The sequence below is a fragment of the Bombus vancouverensis genome, chromosome 2 (genome assembly GCF_051014615.1).
Source record: "Bombus vancouverensis nearcticus chromosome 2, iyBomVanc1_principal, whole genome shotgun sequence".
Classification (NCBI taxonomy): domain Eukaryota; kingdom Metazoa; phylum Arthropoda; class Insecta; order Hymenoptera; family Apidae; genus Bombus; species Bombus vancouverensis.
Window position 1 is genome coordinate 21,400,108 of NC_134912.1, and position 26,473 is coordinate 21,426,580.

The 26,473-nt window shown below is 45.7% G+C and overlaps 1 protein-coding gene across 8 annotated transcripts in view; it reads right to left on the reverse strand.

Moving 5' to 3' along the window:
* The window catches only part of LOC117160127 (uncharacterized), a 194,229-nt gene that overhangs the window by 107,959 nt on the left and 59,797 nt on the right, over positions 1 to 26,473 (reverse strand). For all 8 annotated transcript variants that reach the window (XR_013061524.1, XM_076627406.1, XM_076627378.1 and 5 more), the window contains one exon: positions 24,415 to 24,600. Coding sequence is in view for 6 of the 8 variants with exons in the window: in XM_076627406.1 (XP_076483521.1) it covers positions 24,415 to 24,600 (186 nt within the window). In the remaining 2 variants the exon portion in view is untranslated. The remainder of the gene's footprint in view (positions 1 to 24,414; positions 24,601 to 26,473) is intronic.

Here is a 26,473-nt window from a genome sequence, read left to right on the forward strand (position 1 = left end):
TCTTCCTTTCTCCGCGACGACGAGGCTTGGTAATTGGTCGGTTAATTTGAAAGAAAGAATCGCAAATTAATCCTCCGCCTTTTCTCACCGCGAAATATGTAATCTCGCACCAACATAAACAGACGGTAGAAAATTTCATACGCAGTTCCGCGCCTCCAAGGCTTTATTAGCTTTCCACGAGCTCGCGTTACATTCTCGCGACGCAATCTAAAGCTCGTTTTTTCTTCTCCTTCTCCCGCCCCTTCTCCTCGTTTCTTTCATCACAAAAGAAACTCCCAGCGGTGAATCCGCTACGCGGCGAGCGACGCGGTACATAGCTCGCTGCTTCTTCGTATATAACGAATTTATATCCACGCAACCTTTCTCCGCCGTGACCTTTTTTCCTCTCACTGATACATTCTTGCGTGATATATCGTTAAACGAACCTCTTAAGTAGTACGTTCAACGAATTAAATTTCACAGGCAACAGCAAGTGGTACTAAATTCTACTGTTACGAACTTTTTCGTAACATTCGTGTGAAACGCAAAACGGTAGCAGACCATTTCCTATATTCTTCGCGTATAAAAATAAAATTGTAGATATCGTTGGAAACGCAAATAAGCGTAATATTCCGAAGGAGCCGTAAAACATATGCCATTACACAACAAATATGCCATTACAACTATTTCGTCGAGATAAAACGTTTTGCGATACTTCAGCGGAATACGATATGCAAATTACAGACACGTTCATTTGCAGAACAACGCGCGAACGTACAAAGTGCATACGAAACGCGCGTAACCATAGAATCATGCTGAAACACGCAGCTTTATCCACGAGAAAATCGCGCAATGTATTTAAAAACAGACAAAATAAGATCGAAAAGTGCATCGTTCCATCGTACGTTTAAAAATCGTTGAACTAAACGCGACTACGGACGAACCAGGTCGCAAATTAGACGGCGACGAATTACGCGAAAGTTCTGAAAGGTGTGCAATTGTTCGCGCAATGCGAAACGAGAGAAAGGGCAAGCACGGAAAAACTAAAATTAACAAAAAATAAAAGCTGAAGATGGAAATGGAAAGTGGAAAAAGTAGAATTCGTTACATTTCGCCGTTTGTTTTTCTCTCTTTTTAGGAAACTTTCGAAATGAATTTGAAATATACGTTTTATGTATTTTATATCACCGATTATTTGCGATAATCGTGAAAAATCAAATTTTCATCGTGCGAACAAAAACGATTTTAAATCTATTTCTCCGTAGTTCGTTGTCCAAATCTAATTTTCCGACTGTGCTTTAGACTTTCCTAATATCGAAACGTTCGGCTCGAAAGAGAAGTAAACCACGACGAATATTTTCATTTACAAACAACGACGTTTCTAAAAACGAGTACTCGTAGATCGAATTGCCGCTTTCACGAGGAAAAGCGTTTCAGCGAGTAAATAAGGGGAACGAGTGGTCCGTCGATGGTGCCGAGTGTCGTTAATGCCTCGAGTATCAGCGTAATTGGACAATTAAGAACGGGTAAAAGGAAAATCCAACAGAGGAAAGTATAACGCGAATGACAGGAACGGAACGCTCCTGATTTTTTGTCATTTCTCTTTCTCTCTCTACGAATACAGCATCGTCGAAATAGTACTAAAGCCCCTATTGCTAGCGTTGTTTCCGCGTCGCGTTGCGTTCTACAAACAAAAAGGAAAAAACCGACACGATGACCAGTTCGATGCGACAGCAGTCGAGCACAAAGAAATCGAAATATAATTCGAGCGTTTGCAAACTGTCTAATTTGCGAAATTTACATTATACGTTCGTATAACAAGCTACGCTAACGTGCAAGCACAAGTTCATTTTCCGCGTAACCACTGGCATTGTTAGAGTAATAGACGATCGGGACAATTTCAATATGTGCAAATCAAGAAGAATCTGGTATGGTTATTTTCAAAAATTTGCTCGTAAAATATCATTGCTGCAGAGAGCAGTGAGAACGTTTTTCTGCGTCCCTCTCGTTTCTCACATCTTGCGGCAATATGCTCGACGAGCGAATACATTGGAACAGCTGTTACGCGGGGAAATACGGTTGGTTTTAAAAAGCGGTGCGAACCCGCGGCACAAAAGCAGCACGACGAGGAAACACCGCGAGAACAATGTGCCACGGCGCGGCGTGGCCGGAGAATCGGCAAGGTCAGTGACGTAACGCCAACATCTCGCGCCCCCGGCTACCGCGACCTCTTTTTAATTCACCGACCGCGTTATGCAGCGCGTGCCACGATTAGCCGCCCGTTCGTTCGACGATGTCGACGCCGACAGAGAACCTGGTTGAAAAAAAGGGAGAGACCGAGGTAGAGCAAGGGTGCTGGGTCGGATGAATAGAAAGGAGGGATGGGCGAGCGGTGCGATGGGACCGATTCGATATTTGCGGAGCCGGTATAAAGTAGCGACGTAAGAACGACGCTGATTGAATGACCAAGTCGTTCGAGCCGGCTGACACGGTTCTATTCCCCCTGTTTACAAATTTTACGAAGATCTTTCAAAGCCACTTCCAGGAGATAGAAGGTTTCTCTCTCGTAAAAGATCTAGTTCTTCCCACGAGAAGGGGTTTTCGATTTTCCAGCCATTTTATCGACGGAATACGTCGACAAGTTTTCGAGTTCCGTATCGTAGAACTCGACGAGATTTGTAGAGATTCTTGAGAAGAAGATAAAGATAACACATCGAATAAAGAGCAGCGAGAAACAAGGTCAACCATTTTTCAACGAAGGCACATGCGTGACAAAATAAAATAAACCTTGCGACGAGTCCGGAAGGGTGTTCCAGTCCTCGAGAAGAAACAAAGGTGTTGCAAGTATCCAAAATGGAAAATACTCTCGAGAAACTCGGAGAACGAGTAACACGGCGGAAACCATCGTGAGACTAAACGGCGGTGATGAAACAAATATCTACGACACCGAAAAACCTGGAAGATCGAAGAAATGTCAAGGTCCGGCAAGATCAACCTTCTCGATTTTTCCAATCGGCAAACTCCAGATTAGCTATCGTCAGGCTGTCGCGAACTACGAAAAAGAGGTGATCGTTCCAGTCGTGCACCTCTCGTACATTTTTCACCAATCTTTCGAATTAACCTGGCCTGGTTCCGAGTTGGGAGCTTGAATATTTTATCTGCTTATTTTCGTGTCGCGCGACATCCCTGAACTTGTCCGTCCTTCTCCGCTGCCCTTGGCCTGTCTGGTCCGCTGCATTTTGCAAAAACCACTGCCTCCTTTCACGCTTGCATCACACAGCGATTCGCAACAAATTTACTTCGATCGTTTCTACCGTAAATTTTTATTTATGAAGCTCCCTACGATTCGTCCATCCAGCGCAACGTCCGTTGTCTGCAGTTTCTTTTACCCTTGAATTAGTTTGTCGAAGTTTATTCGCTAGATGCTTCGGAAATTATGCTTCATATTCAAATTATATTCTTTCCTTATTTGAATACTTCAAGGAAAGTTTTTGATCGTGTTTTACACCGAATGAACGGAACATCATTTCGCAATTTAAAAAACAACTCTCTCGGATGCAGCATCGTTTCGATATGCAGAATCGGATGTAAATAAACGTTTACCTACCTAACAACAGTACGTCTGGTCCCCGCCATGTTCTACTCCCAATCCCACTACCAGCTCTGTAATCCTTCCACACAGGGGAAAAACTCTCGTTTTGTAAAGATTTTCTAGCCTCAAAATATGCGATACTATGGAGGACGTTCGCGATGGCATTGTCTGGCTAACGTTCGAATATACCGATCCACACAAAAATATCAAATTTTGTGAACATAATACAGGATGGTTGGTAACTGGTGGTACAAGCGGAAAGGGGGCGATTCTACGCGAAAAAAGAAAATATAAAATAAAAATTAAAAAAAATTTTTTTTTTAATTTTTCCATCGAGACAACGATCTACAGTGAGATCCGTTATAACGTACCGCACGCGTACCGAGCAAAAATTCAAAGTCGATTTTTTCGAAAACAAAGCCTCGAACGAAAAATTTTTATTCCATATTTTCGACTTCTTTTTTCGCGTAGAATCACACCCTTTCCGCTCGTACCACCAGATACCAACCACTCTGTATGTACATATACACCGTATAATATATACTGTAATTTTGTACGTTCTGTACAAATGACCTTATCTAGGATAACCGTAAGATATCACGGTTTACACGTTTCCTTTTTGCAATTTTCCAGAAAATCACATTGTTCATCGATCGTGCATCGTGAAAAAGTTCAAAGTTGTAAAAATGTGAAAACCATTCGTCTGGATTCCATATTAACGAGGAAATCGATCGCTGAAAGGTAGCGAACGAGTCGCATCGGAAAAACGAATGCCGAATAGCGAGGAAAAAAGAGGACTGCTTGTATTTGCGTTTATCCCGTATGGACACGCTTTCTGCATTGCTAACTTCCTTCTGTGCTAGAATCATGCTTTCCAACCCTTTTACCGTGAAATCCATTTCGGATCGTAGGAACAACGCTAGCGCGAAGAAAAAAAATCCGGCTCTTCGGTGCTCGCGAAAGTCTGGCCGCACCGCGTGCATTTGCCTTTTAAACGAGAGTTTGCTTTAAACGTTGATCAATTGCCGTGAATTCGACCGATGATCGGTGCAAAAAAGTTATTATTTTCCAGCTAATCCGCTCTCTGTATGCCCATTTCTCCCTAATAAATCGACCAGGTAAACGGTATTTTCTTCTTTTCTTAGCGCTGTACTTTTTGGGTGCAGCAGATACAAACTTGTAGCAAGATAGTCGGTCAATCGAATTAATTCGCGATGTATCGTAATACGTATTGCGCTTTTCGCGCGTACATGCCACTATACCTTCGACTACATGCGTATAGCAAATGTTCTAGACTCCATGTGCGCTTATCGAGGTAGGTAATTTTTTTCTCCCAAGGAGAGAAATAATTCTTTAAAAAATTCAAGGAACCAACGATAGAGCACCGTGTGAGAGAGTTTTTCAGAATGAACGTGATAGGTTATAGAGATTCGTAAGACACGTGCGTCAGAAAAGCTGAATGAAGCCTAGAGAGTACGTAAGTACACGTGTGTGTGGTCGAGTATGAGGGCGAGTCCTCTTAAGCCAGAGCCATGCGTGAAGAATGAAAATTTACAGCGACACTCCAGACTCTAGACCGTAGATTAGACTTTAGAGTGTAGAGTCTGGACAGCGCACTTTGCGAAAGAACATTAGCGGAAGCCACGAGTTTAGAAGACTACGTACATAATAAGACGTATATAGCTATGGCTCGATAGTGTCTAGACACCTGCTTTTTGCGCGCTGCGCCAAGCTATCGGGAACGCGATGAACAATAATATCATCGTCGATAGTTTTAAAAGCACAATTTAAATCGTTCGAAAGTATCTCTTGTCGTACCAATTGTGAATCGAATTTGCGATTAGTTGCGGCATATCCCAAATTTTCGCATTGCGTATTAAGCTACATTTGATATATAAATAGCACAAATGCGATAGAAATACCGTAAAGGTAAACGATAAATTGTTTCGTCGCAACAACGATTTATTTTAAAAATTGCGAGATCTCGAGTCTGGACACACCCAACTCTACAGAGAGGGCAAGCAAGCATATCGCAGCGATCCCTCTGACTGGTCGTCCGCACCGAGACAGGGCATTTCCCAAATATCAGAGGAGGAAAATGCAGCGACGAGCGAAGCAGCGCAGCGTGCTTATTTACGATAGCAGTGCTTAACCTTCGTCTCCGGTCGTTCACCATCGCCCATTTTCCCTTCCTTGCTTATCTTTTCGCCGACTAATTCGCGCACAAAGCCTAATCTCCGCGCTGTGCTGCGATGGCACACGTCACTCGAATCACCGAATGCACGAACCACGTCGGCTGATACGGCAAGTCCCTGGATACCCGCGCGTCTATATATGCACTCGTGTATACGCCAGAATTTTGTTATCGTCGTTATATTTTCTGCTAGGCAAACTGCGACTGAACGCGTGAACGTCCGTGTCGTTGGGTCGCTGAAAAAATACGCCGAGTCTTTCACGAGTGAAACTAACGTACGCACCGATGAATACAGTCATCGGTGGTTCAAACTATAGCGAACTTTCAATTGATATCAGCCCTCGTAAGAGTGGACCAACTCGCGCGGTGATTTTCAGATACTTTCAGGAATTTTGCGAGGTAACATGTTTGATAATCTGTACTACGTTCTATGCTACGAATAACGAGGATGAAAAATGTCAAGAAATTTGCAAATCGCAAACAAAACGTATGTACGAAATGAGAATCGCGTAGGAAACGGAAACATCGTCAATATACGAATGGCGCATATTCCACAGGATGTTAAAAAATTGTTGCAGCATTTATAAAACACGTACGTACGTAAACGAGCGTAACGCGCGTTTTTTATTAAATTTACGTGGATTTACGGTAGCCTTTACGCAGATATCGGGAAATGTGCAGACTCGGAAGGGAACTTTAAAAACGCATTTTTGACTTGTGTCGTTTCGCAAACGAATTAAAAAATTAATAGGAAAACTAAAGAAGAAAGATTTGTCCAACGAACTATAAACTGTCGATGTTGATCGATTCGCTATTACCTGAAATTTGAAACGTCTGAGAAAAGGAGCCGAGCACGAAAATTGCAGAAATCGGAGCGAACGCGGAGTTCCGTGTTCTATTACCCTTTGAAACGGTGTAAAATAGTAAGATAAATCGAATTGAGTAACTTCGAACAAGGATGTTCAGTTACGTGATTCGTACGATCGATAAAACGAAACTTTTGAGACTTTCCGCAAAACATGTATTAAATATTAAACATGTTAAAAAAACAAAAGTACAAAAAAAAAAACGACCGGTGAACATTCTCGAGAACGACGGCTTGCATGCGTTTGTTCGACCTGTTACTGGTTCGAGGAGTTCATTGATTCGACGAGTTTTCTCGCGCTACGGAAGTCGTCTCCGCCTGGGCTTCGCGGATCTTGACCCCTGCACTTTCCTACCTCCATGAAATTAAAGGGAATCAAACGAGCAAGGTTCTTCCTTCTACTCGCGTTGCCACTCGTATAATAAAGTTCCACTAATTTCGACAGGCTAGTTAAATTCAACGGAAGGAAATGTGAAAGTTAGGCACACGATTCTCGACAAAATTTGAGGCTGCGGTCGAATAGAACGCTTCCAATATGCCAATTGAGAATTAACCCTTGGTAGTATATCTTTCGGATATACGCTCGCTGTTCTATTAAACCACGTTGCCAGCTGCGATATCGCGGAAATGCTAAAATAGAACTGATTACGAAGTAAAATAATCTTACCTACTATATATACCTTACTATTATATTTATATACCTATCGATTTCGTATTTCAAGGCGCGAATGTTCGAAGAATACGAAGCAACTGTGCTGCATAGAATTTTAAAACCAACTACGATCATTACGGAAATCGTACTTGGTGTTTTGCTTCTCGTTACGAAAAATGACTTTTTAGCGGAAAAGATGGCGTAAACGATGTACTTGCTACCGTAAAAGAAAATTAGCGACAGAGGCCGTCGCTCGAATGGTATTAAGCCAAGTACGAGAACATTAAAGCTTCCATCGAATGCGAAAATTACTCGACCTTTCACAAATCCTGTTTGCCTCGAGCGTAATTTCGTTATCCCAAATTGCCTCGCAACAAGTTAGCGAAAGACAAAATCGGGCCGTCGTTCCTCGTTTAACCTACCTACCCTTTGAAGTTTCCTTAACGAGAGTACGGGCATCGATAGAAATTAAATCGCGGAGCGTTGAACAGGAGAAGCAGCCGGGACTCGCGGAAACGAGGCGTCGCGTCGCGTCTCGTCGCGTCAAAAAGTCAAGGTCGGCCCTCTTTCGTTCTAATTACCTTGCCCGCCGAAGAGACCGTCGACGACGACTACGAAAAGCAGGAAGAGAATTATCGTAGAGAGTAATCCGCGGATTTTCGTTCGCTTTTTTTGACGGAAACAAAACTACGGGAAAATCGACGCTCTCTTGAACACGATAATAGCGCGCGATACGCCACCGTTCCGCGTGCGACGATCATACAAAAAACCACCGACGAAAAGAACAAACCGTATTTTTATAGGAAAAATTCCTGCACGCTCGATGAAAACGATCCTGGATAGATATCGCGGACAATCGATACTCGAATAACTGCGTAACGCGAACTGAACGACGTACGCGTATGTTTACCAAAAGCCTGCTGTTCATTTCCATTTGCATCGGAATCGCATTCTCTCTGTCTTCGAAACGCCTTACATAATTCGCTTCTCGTTATCTCGCTATCGTTTCACCCTATCGACATCTCGAACCATAGCTTCCAAGGCATTGGCGCAACGCACAGGGTATTCGATGCAGGCGAACAACAACTTTCGAGCGTAGGTAAAATGCGACGGCGTAGCCGGCCTGCGTAATTCCCGGCAGAAGCCCCGGTTCCGTTACGTAAAGCTCGTGGCTGGCTCGACTTCGAAGGGCGAGCGCAGCGAGGACGCGCCATCCATCGTGCTCGACCGAAAATCCATTTTCGTCTTCGACTAAACGCCACTCTCGATCCCGCGCACTTTCTATCGCCGAACTTGACTCGCCGAGACAGACCATCCTTTCGTGAAAGGACCAGCCTCGACGCGATCGCTTACCGCGGCATGGCAGAGCTAACGAGTAGCATTTTCCGCGGCGCACGTGAAATATCGCGAGAAAAGCCGACTGCCGATAATACCCAGGAGGCCGTTGCTCCCAGGAATCGCGATTATTTATCGAAAACAATCGATCAGCCCGACGGAACACCGGCTTCTCGTAGCATCGTCGCGACGTGCATCGTCGACACCCCTTCGCGTCACGTAAACGTAAAGCAACACCGCGTCCGCCACGGAGGAGACGAGCGACCGGAAACACCGTGGAAAGCCGCGTACGAGAGGAACACTGACAGCACAAACGATGCACCGGAGAGCCGCGAGAGAGGGATCGAGGATGCGAACGAGAAGCCGGGCTGTTGGCCGACTCGTAACGCGGCGACGGCACAACTGGCATGCGCCTTTTCCACCCTCCTTTCACCCTCCTTTCACCCTGCCGGCTGTCTCGCCCCTCGCGCCGTCCTCGCCCCACGCTTCCAGCCCGTGGCCTCGGCCAACCTGGCCCGGCCTCTGCCGGCGCATCATCCCCTCGCCGCCGCCCTTCAATTTTCCACAGCGCATTGTCCTTACCATGCAGAGAGAGAGAGAGAGAGAGAGAAAGAGAGAGAGAGAGATATGTTCTCTCCTTTGGAATTGACCAGATTCACGAACTGATGTCGACTGAACCTACCGGAATCGATGACTAGCGATTTATTCATCTTTTTACGAGAGACCCGTACAGAAATGTTCCACTTTCGATGCATTTCCTAGTTCTTTTATATTTCATATGGGGAAAATAAACATTCCAGTAAAAACGTTTGGAAGCAATAATTATTACCGTAATAAAATACGCTACGTCACAAAATCGAAGAACCGCTAAATTTTCAGCGAAAACATTGTCGATATTTGAACTTGGCGAAAAGGGATCTATCACCAGTCTATCTGGGCTCGTTTCAAAGAATAATGCCTCTGTTTTAACACCCTTGTATTCGTCTTTTTCAAAGAACCCTTTCCGTTAGAAACGGATTGGCAAACCAAAGTTGCCTCTTTTCTTTTAAATTTTACAAATTCAAACGACCGTACGGAGTTAACGAAATTTTTTTCGAGATTAGCTTTAGGACGATTTTGTAAAACGAGTTCTGCGCTTTTCCGGCCAAAATCTATCGATCTTTCAATTTTATGGCGTAGATTAAGTTTTAGGTTAGGAATCTTTAATCGATATTTCCAGAAACGGAACCCGACGTTTTTCAGACCGAGAGTCTCGATACGTATAACGCTTTAAATTTTCCCGAAGTTCAGAAAAGGACGCGGATTACGCAAGACAAATTCTGTTTCCTGTATAAAAGCATAAAACTGTAACAACGTAAACCAATTGAAAGTTGGGACGTCGCGTTCGGGGCCGTCGGTCTCGCAGCGCCGACTTAAAAATTAAGCGTAAAGACAGCAAAGTCTTGCCCGCCTGGGGGGTGAAAGTTTCCGACAATTTGTACTATCTAATCGAAAGATTTTATTTTTATCACCGCCACGCGTCGCGCATCGATTGCGTATTTCCTGCGTGCCATAGCGGCGTAAAGAAGAAACGTCGATCGATTCGTTTCTCTTTTTAACGTTTTTAGAAATCAGAGTACACATCGCTGACCATTAAATCCATACCGTGTGCGTGTGTGTATACTATTTTCTTAAATGTTACGAATTCGACAAAGTTAAACCGACGGTACGATTGAGTAGAAAATTGAATCTTTGTTATTTGTCATCGTGCGAATGGCCGTACGACGGAGTGATTGGTCTGCGCGTGCGGCGTGCATCGTACGCGAGGAATGATCGAGGACCAAGCAAATACATTTACGATAGGGTATTGCAGTTGCGAGGAAAAACAAAACAGTTGCGAGTAGCGCGAATGTGTGAAATCTTTAAGGGTGTGACACGATCGACGAGAGTAACTGTCGGTTGACAGAGTGCCGTGAACGATTCGGTCGAGAATTTTTCTAGCGTCGGTTGATTCGTTAAATGCAAAATTATTGCGTTATAAAGAAATCTAGAAATCTACGTACATCTTTGTTTATTCGTTTGTGAATGCAAGATTCGCTGTCCCTACAGTAATTTCCACGTCAAATGAAAAGAAGGTCGAGCGATGCGAGAACAACGGGTTGATCATGGTCGTTGAAATAAAGAGCACGACCTTCGCTTCGACGTTCCACGGCTCGTTGGTAATTCGCCTAATCGCGAGATTCGCGATCAACGTTACCACGATCGTCCCCGTTGAACGAATGCCAACGCCGCGCCGCCCCGCGTCCGTTTTATTATCGTTACCTCGACGCGCGTCGGAGAGAAGTCCACGTCGGTGGACATTAAAGAAGATCTACCGAGGGAACGACTTTCTTCCCCTCGGCGCGCTATCGCATCCCCGAACCTAGGTCGTTCGATCGACCTCGCTCGTCGGGCATGAACCGGCAGCCATGAATGAACAGCTGACGACAGGTTTCACGCTGGGCGTACGCACGCGAACGCATCGCTCATTCAATTCCACTGTATTTAGTACATCCTATATAAAATTATATTATCCTTGGAAAAATTATTGTACGTTCTGCAATAAGTAGAACGTATTTAAAATAAATCGGACAAAAGGTATGTGCGTTCGTTCTCTGCCATTTTTTTATCACCTTGAGAGCCTAGGATCCTTTTTTCTCGCACTCCGCGCAGTTGTCTAGCTCTGGTTTTTACACGACCGTTATTATCCTGTAAAATAAGCGAACGAAGCCTGATTTTTGTTTCGAGACAGTAGGGTCGATATTCTTAACGGGAATCCGGGTAAACAGGCGTAATGGATGGAACGAAAAGTCGGTCGGTAGGATGGTCCTTGGATCCTCGCGCATTAACCTACTAAGGTTTGCGTGTCCTCCTTCTAAGATAAACCAGAAACTTCCTTTTCGGTGATATACGTCCTTTGCCTAGCGAGTGCATTTCGATGAAAAATATATTCCACGCGCATCCATAAACATCGCGTTCGACGGAAAGCTTGAAAACACAGCAAAAAGTCTTTAAACGTAGCTTCTGGATCGATCGAATTATTTTCATTTCATTTTACTTTCATAACGCGAGATATGAGCGATAAAATTGCAAGATGTACGGGAGGAACGCTTTAATTAGAATGTGGAAAGATTCTGGCATTTTACGAAAATCATACCCGTCAGCGATGCTCCAAAGAAACGAGGAAAAAGTCAGGCGACGTTCGTCAATGTCCCGGAAGAGGCTCGTCCGAGTCAGAGCGAAATATAAGAAGCTTTTACATTTGGTCAGCTTCCAACTGCGATCATCCGCTCGCGGACAGATTACAGTGGCCTACTAAACAACCGGCAATTTATAATCGCGCGTCTTGATCGATCGTTCGCGCCAACTTTTCTCGTTTCTCTCCTTGGAATCTCGTCGTTATCGTTCGGACGACCTCGATACCGGCGCAGCGTCCCGATTTTCTCGGGAACAGCGTGACGAAAAAGATAGATAAGTTCGGAGGAAACGGGACTTTTTCGCTCTTCGATGGCTGTCGCGAACGAAGGTTTTATCAGCTGCTCGAAGATGGTCAGTTTGTAACGCGATCAAATCTATGAATCTTCTATGCTATATCGTGTGGTACGCGGTTAAAACAATAAACTACGATCTGGCGAACAGAGAAATTTATAAAGAGAGGACGCATTTGAAAAGTTGTACGACTTATTATCGTAGAATATTTTTGCGCGTTGAACTAGAAGGAAGAATAAGAAAACATCTCCACGGAATAAAGCGCAACTATGAAAAGCTTCGAGTATATTATCCTTCCTACTTGCAAATAGGAAATTTTATACTTACGCGTTGTAAGCAGAGAACGTTTCAAAGAATCCAACGTAGATCTAAACAACGGAGTTTCGTCGCACAACGATTTACATTACGCGCAATACGCTCACCAATCAATTACGTTAAAAAGTCAAACTCGATCAGCCAGAGACTACCAACTTACGAATCGACTGATTAATAAATTTCTGGACGGTATTACGCGAGATGGTAACGCTCTTGGGTGCTCGCTCGTACGGCAAAGTGATCATTTTTTCCTGGGTTACGGTTTCCGTATCGACGATCCTGCGGCGTACAGTCTAAACGGAAACACGGTCGTGACAGAGCAAGCGTCGGCGAAAATTTAAGAAAATAGATGAAAAAGAAAAGGGATAACGAGACGTTGACCGAGCGAATCCTATTGAAAAGTTACGAGAAGACGATGTAATTGAGAGAAAGGTATCAGAGACGAGATTCCTTCCTGAGTTACATTTTGTTACGAGCGTCCTATTATCAGCGTCAGTTCGAACAATTTAAATTATTATTTTCGTTCGTTGAAGTATCCGAATCGATCAATAAATCAATGTGACAACACAGAAATTAGGATATGTAATTTTTTGTTCGAACATCATGATTTAAGATCTCTACTTGATCGGTCAACGCCCTGAGTGAGTCAAAACGCTTAATTTCGGCATAAAAGAAAATCGCGTTACCGTTTACAAGGTTCGCGGACGTTCTTTCGACGAATTCCTAGGATCCCTCGATCGAGAGCCGTCCACCGGTTAGCTAACGAGATCGATTCAATCCGAACTGCGACGCGGGAAACGGTTCCGCCGGATCGTTATCTTCGCTCGAGCCATTGTCTCGCCAGGAACGACGACGTCGAACACAAAGCGATTCGATCGGTCGATCGCTTCGAACAGTTTCGAATCGCGATCGCGCGAAGTAAAGCGTACGAAAGATTCTCGACTGCTTTCGTGGGTTTTTCCACTTTCATCGACCCTCGAATAGATTGCTTTTTGCTCTTAAGAATTACGGTTGCAAGAAGCAGCCAGAATCGAGTTGGTTACGCGATATTTTAATGAATATGATAAGCGGAATTCTCGCACGGCGACGAAAGATGCGTTAGCGGTATCTTCGTAAACGACAGAAAATTTAATAGCACGATGAAATGGTCGAGTATCGAATATTTGAAATTTAATCTGGAATCTGTAATTATCAAAGATACAGAGAGGTTGGGCTAGGTCGAGGAGGAAACCAAGTACATTTTTCAAGTGTCGTTATAACCAGTCGGTGTTAGGAAAGGAAGAACGAGCCACGTTCAAGTTTAATTCGATACTTCGTGTATACTCGGATAAAATTATTAAATTTTCAAAGCTGCCAGCGCAAACGCTGAACTTTGATCGACTTTCTCCAACTGCGTCAAAATGTCAAACGTTTATGCAGTCGGAACGACGATTCAGACGATATAAAGAAAAAGAAAAAGTAAGAAGACAAAAAGGCGGACGTTAAACCTACGAATCGTTCGATAACGCTGTTGTGCTTGTAAACATACTGTGTACGTGACAAAATAGTCGCTATACTACGGTTCGTTCAACTGGTCCAGATATCCGCTATAAAGATATGCAGGTGGTGGTATTTAAACGAGACAGGGGCGTAGTCGTACTTGTTAGATGTACGGGGTACTTGGCGCTTTCCGCACGAACTGACTACGGATTTTCGGAACTGACAGATTCGTTCCTGATACGAACAAACGACTAGCGTTCGACTATAAGCGTCAGTAGTCAGGCCTGCTACCTCGGTTACGCGCCATGACGCGCCAAGTTCCTTTTATATCCGATATCTCGACTCGTTTGGTTCCCAGTTAATAATAAAGTTCTAGTCTTGCGTACCAGCGTTGTCCGACAAAAAATAGAATTTGACTTGTAAGGCGGGTCGTAACGAGTAACTCGCACCGACGGGATGTCCGGTTGTAACAAATAAACCTTTCGGAATAGAAAACTATCGAGACTAGTGCGTTCCTTTTGTTTCGAAGTTGACGCGCAAATTTTAAACCACGTTACATTTACCGCTTAAGTATCGCGCGCGTATCTAATACTACGAAAATCCGGCATGTCCTATCGTATAGGTATTTCTGCTTGTTGTTGTTTGAGAAATAGTTTGGGAACTCTGCGATTTCTTTTCGATCTCGACTGAAACGAGAAATCGAAGATAGATCGTCCGGAGATGTTTCTCCGAAAAGTTTCGAAGCAGTTTGAAATATTGCGTAGCTAAGTATATCCTAGATAAAATTTCTGCTTGTAGCCGCTCGTAACACGCGATTACTTTTATTCCCGAGAGAACGAAACGTAGTCGTTTCTACGGGGAATTTTCTAAATAATTCATTTATAACGATATTATGTCGCGTCGACAAAGAACTTTGCAAAGATTCTACACGGAAATCACCTCGCTGCTACACACCAGATAACGTTACACGCCCTGGGACACGCGAACCTTTGGCAGCCACGATAATTCGAGCGATTGTCGGGACGAGAGCGAAGCCAGAGCGAAAGCACGTCGCCTTGGGAACCTCCTTCGCAGACGCACGGATTAATCGAATCGTTTGCCGCTAATTAATATCCGATTTCAGGGATCCGGTGCGCGACATCGGCGGCAATTCCCAGGTGAACCGTCGACATCGATCCGCCGTCGCGACGTGTCGCTTCGTCGCAGCATCGTCAACCGGATGCCATTGTCCCGCTACACCGTGTATTCGCACACTGTCGCAATTCCGTTGCATTACTAAGGAAAACTAGAAACAGAACGCTAAAGGGAAATTAAGAAGATAGAAACTGGAAAACAAGCATTAAGGTAAATGTCAGGGGAACGCTACGCGAGTGCCGTTTCAACGTTCGTTCGTCTTCGCGTGCAAGTCGAGGCATAGAAATCACTCCACGAAGAAGGAACGACACCGATCGGCCGATGGGAATTACTCTCTACAAGGTCCGAGTCTAGCGTTGCAAAAACGTTTTCAGCTGATCTAATCCGACTAACGCGGTATCTATCTCTGAAACGATTTTAAAGATAGAAATAAATTTTCTGCGATAGACGTTTCCTCGAACATTTGTTCTTTCGATTACATCGAGATAAACAGCGTACACCTTAATCGTTGATACTTGGCGACCACTCGTTAGGAAGACGTACGATCCGCCGTTGGATGCACGTGATTTCCCGCGTGCCTGTCGTGCGTCTCCCGAACGAGCCTGTCACGGGATTTACGTTTCTTGAGGATTCAAGTTTCTTTCACTGGTCGAACCGTCGAAGAGCCTGGGTAAACGTAAAGCGAAGGGCAGGCTTGCTCTTTCGTAAGAATAGAAAGAGGAAAACGAAAGGAAAGAATAACGAACGTGTCGAAGAAGATGGCGTATACAAGAGTGGCGGGACATAGATAAAAGCGGAAATAGGGGTAAAGAAAAGAGAAAAGGGTGAACGAACGAGGATCGAGAAAGTACACGTTAACGGACATTGTACGAAAGGACAGGTAGCAAATGGGAGAAGGAAAATGAGCGAGACGAAAAGATGGGGCGTAAAACGAGAAAAGAAACAAAGTTTATCATAATCATCGTTAACGAGGGTTTTTCAAGCCGAAAGTAATCGAGAAACGCGCTGTGTAAGCATCGAACGAAAATAGAACGAAATAGTTGCGAAGGATATAAATAGTAAGTGTATATACTTGGAATTTAGAAGATAAAATAGAGGCGGAACGAAGGTAGAACAGAGACTTAGAATCGAAATATTGTTCGCTGTTTTCAGGAAATATTTCTCTGTATATCGAATCTTGAAATAAATATCCGTATATCCTTGGTATCCCTAAAAATCCACCGTTCCTGTCGGATACACCTAAAATACGAAAACACGCGGTTACACTTGTAAAGTAAAGAGTAAAAAATGTGGTAGGGTATCCCGATCGCCCTGCTGGCTGGAATTCTAGCCTGAATAACGGCGAACCGGATACGGCAAGAAGGGAAAGTAGAACGAATTCGCAAGAGGCTGCGGTGAATTTTTTCACGACAGCGGCGATAACCTCCGGAACGTGGAGGAGCTTCCGGCAAAATATCGGGCCAGGGGAGGTAGAAGAAGATCCTCGAGGGGTGACAAGTCGCTTGGGGTCGGTTCGGTGCGCTGCTGCGGCGATGACACACCGAGAAAACCAACGAACGAACGAGGAAACGCGACGGAAGAAGGGAATTCGCGCACCGGCTATGGATCCGTTGATGCGCACGTGCCCCTGCACGTGACACGGCTGCATTATGCAAAAGTTGGTCGCGCTACGGGGTACGTGTTCGCGCGCATGCGAGCTTGCTTCGGCCAGAAATTACCGGAGAGCCGACCGCTTACGAATAAGCGAATCGATCCATCGTCAAAGATGGAATCGTTAACGACGTTAATGGAGAACGACCGATCTAAATTTTTCGGTCGAAGCGATACGCAAGTCGTCGCGCCGCGCTCCACCACCTCGCACGACGAGACTTCGAAAGAGGAACGATATTCGAGATGATAGCATAATCGACGAAACCGCTCGGGGATAGCGAAGGATCGTCGTGGTTGTTGATCGACAACGGTCAAAGTTCGTAATACTCCAACGAGATGATTGGTCGAATTCGTTTGCGTTACGTCCATCCGTCTTCTTAAATGATCACCTTTTTATCGAAGAATTACGCGTATATCTCGAAAACGAAGGCAATCGTAAGAAATCCCCTAATTACTTGGATAAACGATGGTGTACTTTGCCATTACGTAACTGGTTGATCTTGGCGGTAGCGTGTTAACAATTACGAGTTCGGATCGAAACTCTCCCATGGCTGTTCATCGGGAGTTTACTTTCATCGACCGCGGGCCAACGAACTTGCGGCAACTCCGACGGCCGATTCATCCTGCAATTATCGTTCGTACGTTCGGAAATCTCGCTGTGCAATTGGCTCCTATATTCGGAGGCTGAATCAGCTCAGCGAGCGTTCCTTCGCCGGTTCCATCTTAATACGCAGCTTTCTCCGTGGAATTTGTCAATCGTTCGACCGCTCCTAGTATTCCTTCCGTGGAACGATATTCCCTCGGATAAAAATCGAAGAAAGAAGAATTTGAAGAAAAGTAATACAGCGATTTAGGTGATTAGAGAAGAAACCATTCGTGGATTGATCCTCTCCAATCGAAGACATCTCGACCGACGCACCATCGACTTTGCGTTTCGTCGCGTTTTCTTCGTCTTACGATTTTGTTCGAATTCTTTTCGTCGACGTAAATTCTACGCGTAGAAACCTTGAGAAAATAAACGAGGAGAAACGGGTGAAATCGAAATCAAAATTCTCCCGGAGAAAATAGTCGTCCGGTAGAGGAAGGAGACGGATAAATTTTCGTTTTGGAAAAAGTATGGTTGTCCCCGTTGTGTAAATAACGGATGGTCGCTAGTAGATTGCGCGTCGAAGGCGCGTTGGATCCTCTCTCCATCCAACCTTTCTATCTCTGCTGCAGTTTTAAGGTGCTTAACTGTTTCCCGGAAATACTTTCATTACACGGCGAGGTCTCGCGGCAAGCTCGCCACGAGAATGTGTGGAACTTGTTTCTCGCGTTGCTCTCCGACTAGCCATCTAGATTAAATCGATCGGAACGACTCGAAATCAACGATACCACTTGTTCGCGGATTTCGCTCGTCTAGCGATTTTGTCGGTTTCCCGTTACAGGATTAACTGGAACTGCTTCGTTGTACGTATTTACGATCGTCGATCAAAAAATCACGAATAATCGTGCATCAACGGCGAATACGAAAACGTGACCAAATTACGCGCGACTTTCGAAAACAACCGATCGAGTGGGGGTAAAATTTCGACCGAGAGTATAAAATTCGATTAACAACGCGATTCAACTTTGAAACGTGAAATGAAAAAAATGTCAGATTTACGAAGGCAATGAAATTTAAGGATCCGATTTAATATCCGAGAATGTTGGTAATTGCGATCACGGGCTATCGTTTCGTTGAGATCGAAAAAAAGAGGAGACAAAGCGACTCCGAGTCGATGATCGAACGTCGTTCAGTTCCAAAGGCCGATCTATTTTTAGGGAAAAGGATCAGAGGACTTGCAATTTTTCGAAAAGTAATAGCAAATATTAAAATCATGGTAATTTGAATAACCGCGTTCGAATAAAGCAGCTTTCTTCCACAAGTTTCTTACGAAGAACGTCGTTGGTATTTTATCGCGCGAAAGTTTAAAGCAGGTACATCGTAATTCGGAGTTGATCGACGAATAACAAATGGTGGAGCGTACGGTGTTGTTATTTATCCCGTTGATATTATTTGGCTTCCATTCCAGTCGATCAACGCGGAGATTAAAGCAAAACAAAAAGGGATGGGTCTTCGTCGACGACGTAGATGCCGGATCCTTTCGACTTTAAAGTTCAAACACGCGTAACTCGCGTTCCACTTAATTACGTGACACGTCATTTCGGACACTTAATCCGCCGCATTTACTCGTCCATCCGTAAGAGATTTACGATAAAAATCGAATTACAAAAAATTCCACGATCGGTGCGAGCAACCTCCCACGAAGGATATCCTCGATCCTCGGAGGAGGAAGCAGATTACAAAGGAGAAATTACGCCGCACAGGTAACCGAATCGATCCGAATACACAAGGATAACGATCTTTCGGAATGTAATAACGGATTGCAGCTGGAAATGTAGCGTCCGCCTAGCACAACGGTATTAGTTGGACCGGTAACGAAATAACGCTCGACTAGCTGCAATGCGATAGAAACCGGCTCTGCCTTCTAAAAGCTTAATCCAGTTGCAGGTACAATCCTTCAATTTCCTGAAAATCGATCGGACTGCCGCGTCGCTATCCTGACCTACCCTCTGAAACGCGATTCTCGCGAGTACGTGCCATAAGTGTATCGTCCTCCCTGCGCCAATGGCATTTAATTCTCGTCTCCGTTCCGTTACTCCGACATCGCATCCCCCGATCGTTTTAATATTCGTATCGTCCTCTCTTTCGAGACTCCGCGAAAACATTTTCGGTTCGCGCGAACCTCGCCTCGTTTCCTCCATCCGCGACATCCAGTTTCGGAGATACGGTAGCGGACAAAGGTCTCGATCGTTGGACACCGCCAAGGACGGTATTGCGCGTTTGCAGCTTTCCCTACATCCCCTAGATCCTACACGAAAGAAGCAACTCCTTAACGTCGGCTCCTGCCACTTCGTCGGACATCGGAGACGTACCGTTGCCTGAAACGCGAGCGCTTTAGCGGAATCCGCGTTGAATGCACGCTCCACGATCGAAACGAACTCTACGCGAACCAAAGCCACGACTTTTTTACCGACACTTTGAGGGGAAAAACGTTTGAACCTCTTTCGGCTAAACGCGCGACAAGCCCGAGTCTTTATCCGCGCGTAAATTACGTTTTATTTATTCCGTCTGAGAAGAAAATTTACGCTTTAAGACATTCGATCTCGGCTCACTGGCGCGAACGATGAGAAGTTACGTCGAAATAACGCATTTCGCAGATTTTCCTCGCCACGTCCGTTGGAAAATGCACGAGCCCCGTGAATTCGCAGAATTTCTACCTGATTATTTTCGATCGCGCGAGTCACAGTCGGCTCGAGAGAGAGGAATAAGCTCCTGTTGCGAGATTCTAAATCTCTCGATCCCACAGCGGAGGCAACCCTTTCCCATTCTTACCGCTTTATGGCGTTCGTCTGAAAACGACGGTCGGGTACACGCCGCTTCCACTTTATTCCGTCGTAAAAAAGCTACGCTCATCCCGGAAGCGTAGTACGCTCGCGTAAGATGAGTGGTGCACAGTTCGACGTACTTCTCGTTGTCCCGTTTATGCCATTATGCGATCGTCCCCACGCGTTTACCGTAACAACGATACGCCGTGGAAAATTTGAAAACCCGCTTTCTTTTACGAATCTACCTGTGATCGCCCGATAATTGCACGTGCGTTTGCAACAAGGTGGAGGATGTTACTTCTTACGATTAAAGTTGCGTTCGCTCAACGGCTGTTTTCGGCATCTAGGTTTACGACGAGCGCAGCTGCATCGAGGATCGCGTTCAGCCCTCTCTCGCTTTCCTCGCTGTAGCTCTTTTCCTCCCTTCGTCGCTGATTCTTCGTGTATCGAATTTTTACCAACTGCGTTAGAAGAGAATCTGCGCCACAGTTTGGCGGTTCGTACGTCGTTTTAAAGGTACGTATTTTCAAATTACGAAACTCGCTCGGAAGGCGGTCTCGCATCGATCCATTGGCGGAGTTTAAAGCGATACGGAACAAAAGAAAGAAGGGTCGATGGTTTACTTACGGCAGTGTGTACGAGAAAGGGTCGAAGAACGAACGATGGCGGATAACGAAGGCGTTAATCGCGCGTTATCGCTCAGCTAGAGGAAAGTCGAACAACCGATTGGAGGGTGGTGAATGCCGAGAGGGCGCTCGCAGCTTTGTCGCGGATGTTTGAGGAATCGCGCCCCATTGGAGCGGAAGTTGACAATTTTCGAGCGAAGGGTCGCGTTGTTCTTTTCTTTCTTCGCTTTGCGCAAGGTAACGGAGCAACGGTAACGGTTTCTCCGTGGAAGCAGAGTAGAGGTAACGAGCAGAAATCTCGTGCGTTTCAAAACCGCACGCATATAGGTGCATGCAGAAATAACGGCCGATGCGTTGATTGGCTAATTTATCGACGTTCTGTTCGAGGCGCAAAATCGTAAACGCATCGAAAGCTACATCGAAGATTTTTCTCGAAAATTCGCTTTGTGGAAACGAGAACGATCGCAGCTTGTCGTCGATCGAGACGGAGAGTTCGATTTCCTTCGATTTCCTTCGATTTACAGAAACGAACGGATGCGCGACGGCCAACTATAAACAGCCCAATTACGTCTCGCGAACTTTTCGCTCGACGAAGGAAAATTTAAATACCCTGCAGCCGAACTAAACCTCCGAAGAAAGGGAAACGGAGAGGGATTAAAAAAAGAAGGGAAAACAGCGTGTCGAACTTGCTAATAGACGGGGTAACGTTTTTATCGCCGAGCTCCGCGGATTAATTAGAAAAGCGTCCAAGACTTTCAACGGGCGAAACTTGGAACTCGCCGAACCAGAATAGCCGGAGCCAGATTCGCCGCTGAAAACGAAATACGTCGAACGTAAACTTTCGTCGAGTCGATGTTCGCTTCTGATTTCCAGTCGATGCCCGTTATTCGATTCTAAACGATCTAACCGGCGTCGCTGATCGAATTAGTCGTTGATCTTTTTCCTCTCCTTTTTTTATATTTTTTCACTCTCTGTTTTTATTCAAGAACGGTAACGGACTACCGTTACCCTTTATTCGACGGCGATTCAATTTGATCGAATCGAGCTCTCGTCTCCCTTTGGTCTCTTTCTACTTCCACGTACGTATTTCACTCCACCGACGCGCGTATATATTATTTCACGCTCGATGGCAACGACGTGATCTATGGGGATTCGTAACGAATCTCGAGCAAAGGTATAGCGCGATACACGACTATATTGCCGCGATAACACCGTGGATCGTTAGAGCGGCGAACGGTGATTCGGAGTCGATTCGCCTAATGGTTAGATCTAGCCAAAGCTGTAGCGATTCTTGATAGCCACTTACGTAATTGGTAGCTCGATTCACGATCGACGCAACGCGTCTATGGTTCGCCGTAGATTTCAATTCCTCGCTTAATACGTCGTACACCGTGAACGCTGGTTTACGCAAGATTAGCGGTAAGTTTACGCAACGATTACGTATTCCTATGCAAAGTATCGCTACGTACGAATTGGTTATCGAGATACGGCGAACAATGCATCGCGGAGCGTACGCTGAGCGATACGATATACGGTTAGGTCGGAACCTTCGCAAGGACGTTGCCGTGACGCCGCTGCATATCGCATGGCGCGACTCGAGCATCGATAGAAAATTAGTCGATCGATAAAACGAACGTATTTCGATGGCACCTGTTTAAGCACGGGCTATCGGCTTCGTTCAGAGTGAAATTCAAACGTCGGCTCTAGAAGAGCGATTAGAAAGACATCGATCCTGCCTCGAATGACAAATTCGACGGCAACGTCGCTATCGCAAGAGGGTCGGCGTCGAACCTATAATAGAGCCTGCGGTGGGAAGGAATCGATCAAAGCCTGGAACAGCTTAGTACTTCTTCGAACGCGGAGTAATGCTTTCGAGGATGTAGTCGTGACGATGCTATCGAACGAAAGGTAAGAAACGCGAATATATATATTGCTTGGAAGCCCGCCCCTGACAGTCGCTCCACCTCGTCGCTCGTAATTACGCGGTCCAGTTTCGATTAAAACCGTTAACGAATCCGACGGACGAATTAGAGGAAGCTCGTCATAAATTCCCGTTATCGAGCAGGAAAAGCGGGAAAAGACGCTGAGGCGGGGAAAAGGAGAGCGATAAAATCGAGACGAGAAGAGCAACAAAGAGGCGACAAGGAGGAGCAGAGAGTCGGAAGCAGGAAGATAAATAGAAGAAGGCCGATTGATTATTTAAATGGGTTGCAGCGGCGCGAAGAAAAAGAGTTGCACGGTGCGGCGATGGGAACGAGAAAAGAAGGAAAAAGAGCGGCAGTCGATAAAGGGAAACGTTTTATCGTCGAGATCGGTGGTGGTGGAAGCAAGCGCGAGAGATAGAGCCGACGCACACAGCTGGAATTTGTACACGTATCGGACAGCGTTTCCGTAATCCTGGCGAACCTGCCGAAACGTGATCCACGGGTGGGATTTTTGCGCGGGACGGTTACGCTCGTTGAGGATGGCAGCGGCCAGATCGAAAGCGGAATGCAAAACGCGAGTTCAGCCTCGTTCGAATACGCTGTCGACGAATCGAGGTTAGCCGGGTGCGAGCGCGCGATCGAGACCGGGTCCGTGCAAATTAAAACGTTTTCCCAGACCGATGAAACGATTCCGCGTCTCGTAATTCTCTCCTTTTTCCTTCTTCTCTCGCAAAATACGAAACTCCGTCGTATTTCGAGAGGGTCGACCGTTACGTCCACGCTGTGCATTTCGCATATTTAATATCGAGAATTTCGAAAATATATCGTCCGCGTTACACAGGACTGGGCTAATATCGAGCGAACCGGCTAAATTTGCCGAACGCTCTGCTAGGAACGATAAAAGTAGCAGTAGCATTCGCCTAACCAAGCAAACAGGACGAAAACGATCTTTTACGACCGCTAGACTTCCTCCGACGAGAACTTTAATCGCCGGTCTGCTTTTATCCCACTCGAGATCGAAAGCCACTCGTTACCTTTGCGCGTTCGCCTCTTGGCTCGCCTTTTCTTATCAAATTAATACGGTTGAAGTTCGTAATACGAACAGGCTGCCGCGTTTCGTCGATACGGAAACAAATATTTGACGGAGACGTCAAATATTACCTTACCTAGCCTTGCAAAGATACGCGGGATATACTTTTACTTAAACTCGTCTCCTAAACGCATCTGTTCTCTCTGCTGTTTCCAGTTAGAAAGCGCGAGCGCACAGCCAATTCATCGACGATCATCCGCGTTTAGCCAGGGTCCGTGTTTTTCCCTGTTTCACACGCGGTTGGAACCGGTCGCGATTCATCGTTGCTTCGGTAGGCCGTAGCCATTCACCACCCTTCGCGTAACAATTACCCGACGATCGGGTCCGGAACGTCCCGCGGTACGTATAGCGTGTATCGGGTGTCGAAAACCAGTCTCACCCTGAAATTCAATCCTCTTGCATCCCTCGGTACAGCCTTGGTACAGCCTCGATACACGACCATACGTAGACGTATAGGTAGGCGCGATGGGAAAAACAGAAGCAAGAAGGAAGAGCCGAGCGGATTAATAGACCGGCGTGGTCGTGACGTTTTAAAGGATAGCACCGGTCACGGAGAATCGAAACAGACCGCAACGGTCGTACGACACGTTCCAGAGTAACGAGTACATATGTATGGCAATTAAGGCCGGTGTACAGGATGGGTCGGCTGCGGCGACTTACCTCGAATGCAGGGCACAGCCACGCTGCACTGTGGACAAACTGGAGGTGGGCGGCGGAGGCGGAGTGCAATATGCCGGTGGCAACGGTGGATCATGTCTGTGGAGATGGTTATGCCGGTGGCTGTGAGAGTAGCTCAGGGAACCTCGCAGAGTGCCGGGCAGATGGCGATGCGGCGTTGTCTGATCGCTAAAATGCAAATAAAGAACCACGATGTGCTAAATGACGTAAAATGGTCGTAAAACAAAGCATCGTAAATACGTTCTAACGCCAGAGATACGAGAGTCTCGTACAGTAATATGCTACGATAACGCCGGAATGATCGTAACAGCGGTATAGCCGAGTTTACGAATAATCGTACAAACCGATACGAATGCGATGCTAGGTAAAACGATTCGTTCGTGTCAAAATACGTACAATTTTGTCGTTCTCGGTCGTATCGCTGACGTATCGCCGGCAGCCTCGCGTCGTCGTACCGATAACGGATCGTTCTACCTTGTTCGTTGGCGGAAACTTTACCTACTATCGCGAATGTCGCTTTTTACAGAGATATCGCCGTTCGACCACCTGCAGGTAAGGTAGACGACTGTAAAGAAGGGACGCGTTCGGGTTGGTAAGATAGGAAGAGAAAGCGGGATACGTACGTATTATTCTACCCGACTATCAAATTTACCCGATACTCGAGGAGGAGAAATCGAAAGCGTCGCGCTTGTACCTTCGAAAATAATTCGTAAAATCTTTCCGAGTAACAAGATCTAATCGAAGATATTTCAATTACGATACGTTCAACCGCGACGAATCCGAACGTATTATCGAGGAACCCGGTTTACCAATCTCATCGAAGATAACGCACGCTTCGATTAAGAAATCCGGCGGTTGATAGCGTCTTGTTTAAATTGAACGAAAGTTCGAATTTATCGCCGGTGCGTTCGAACACGGCGTTTCCCGTTTCAAAGATTAGTCGGTCACCGATTGTCTCGGACGATACGTTTTGAAATACGGTATTGCGTATTCCTGATCCTTCCAGTCGCTTTTCAACGTTCAATTTCAAAACATTACACGTATATATCGCGTATTTTCCTCCTGTAAGATTCAAAGTCAAATATATAACGCGTCTAGATGCAACGTTATCGATTTTTTTGTCAATTTCTAAAAAATATATCGTACTTCACACCTGGTAAAGAGTTACGTAGAAAAAAAAGTCTGGTTACATCCGGTTGCGCCACAGTACCCCACCTGCGATCCCCTCGACGAGCGACGAGCGACGCGCGGCGACGCGTTAATTCCCACGAAACAACACAAATACTCCTACAACCAGCGCGTTACCGCCTTGTCGGCGCTACGAAAATTCCATAAAATCGCATAAAATTGCAAAATACCGCTCCTTCCACAGCAGGGCTTTGTCACGAAGATGATAAAGGAACGTTTTGTCGTGAAACGTCGAACAACTTTGACTAAAGACGTATCCTGTAATATTCGATATCGCGCTATGTCGATCGGAGTGACGTAACCAAATTCAAACGCATACGTCGCATTATCGACCTCGATCTCGATTTCACGATTATCGCTGTATTATGCTTACGATAGGTTGCAGTGATTAAAACTGCCTGCTACGAACGCGAACAACCGTGTTGCTAGAACGTTCGTGTCGTAACAAAAACCCGCGCTAAGAAACCGTACCGTTCCGAAGAATCGCTTGCTACTCTTGTTTTCGAACGTTGTCAACGTTATAGGATTAAACGTACGGCTACGATGAAAGAAGGAATCGGACGCGGTACGCAGCGCGGAGGATCGTACCGGTTCGATCGGAGCGAGCGAACGATTTTATCTACCGTCCCCGTGGAAAGCAGTGTGAGAGCGGAAACGTGGAAAGGGCCCGGCGAGGCCTCCTTCGCAACGGCTCGGCTCTTATCTAAACGCCAAACACGCCGAGCGACGCGATATCGTGTTGACGGTAGATAAAAAAGTACATAGAAGGCCGACAGAAGGGCCGTTAAAGAGAAGCTGCATCTGTTGAGGCGAGCCGCTGAGTGGCGGCAGATAGTAGCGCGTCTTCGGTCAT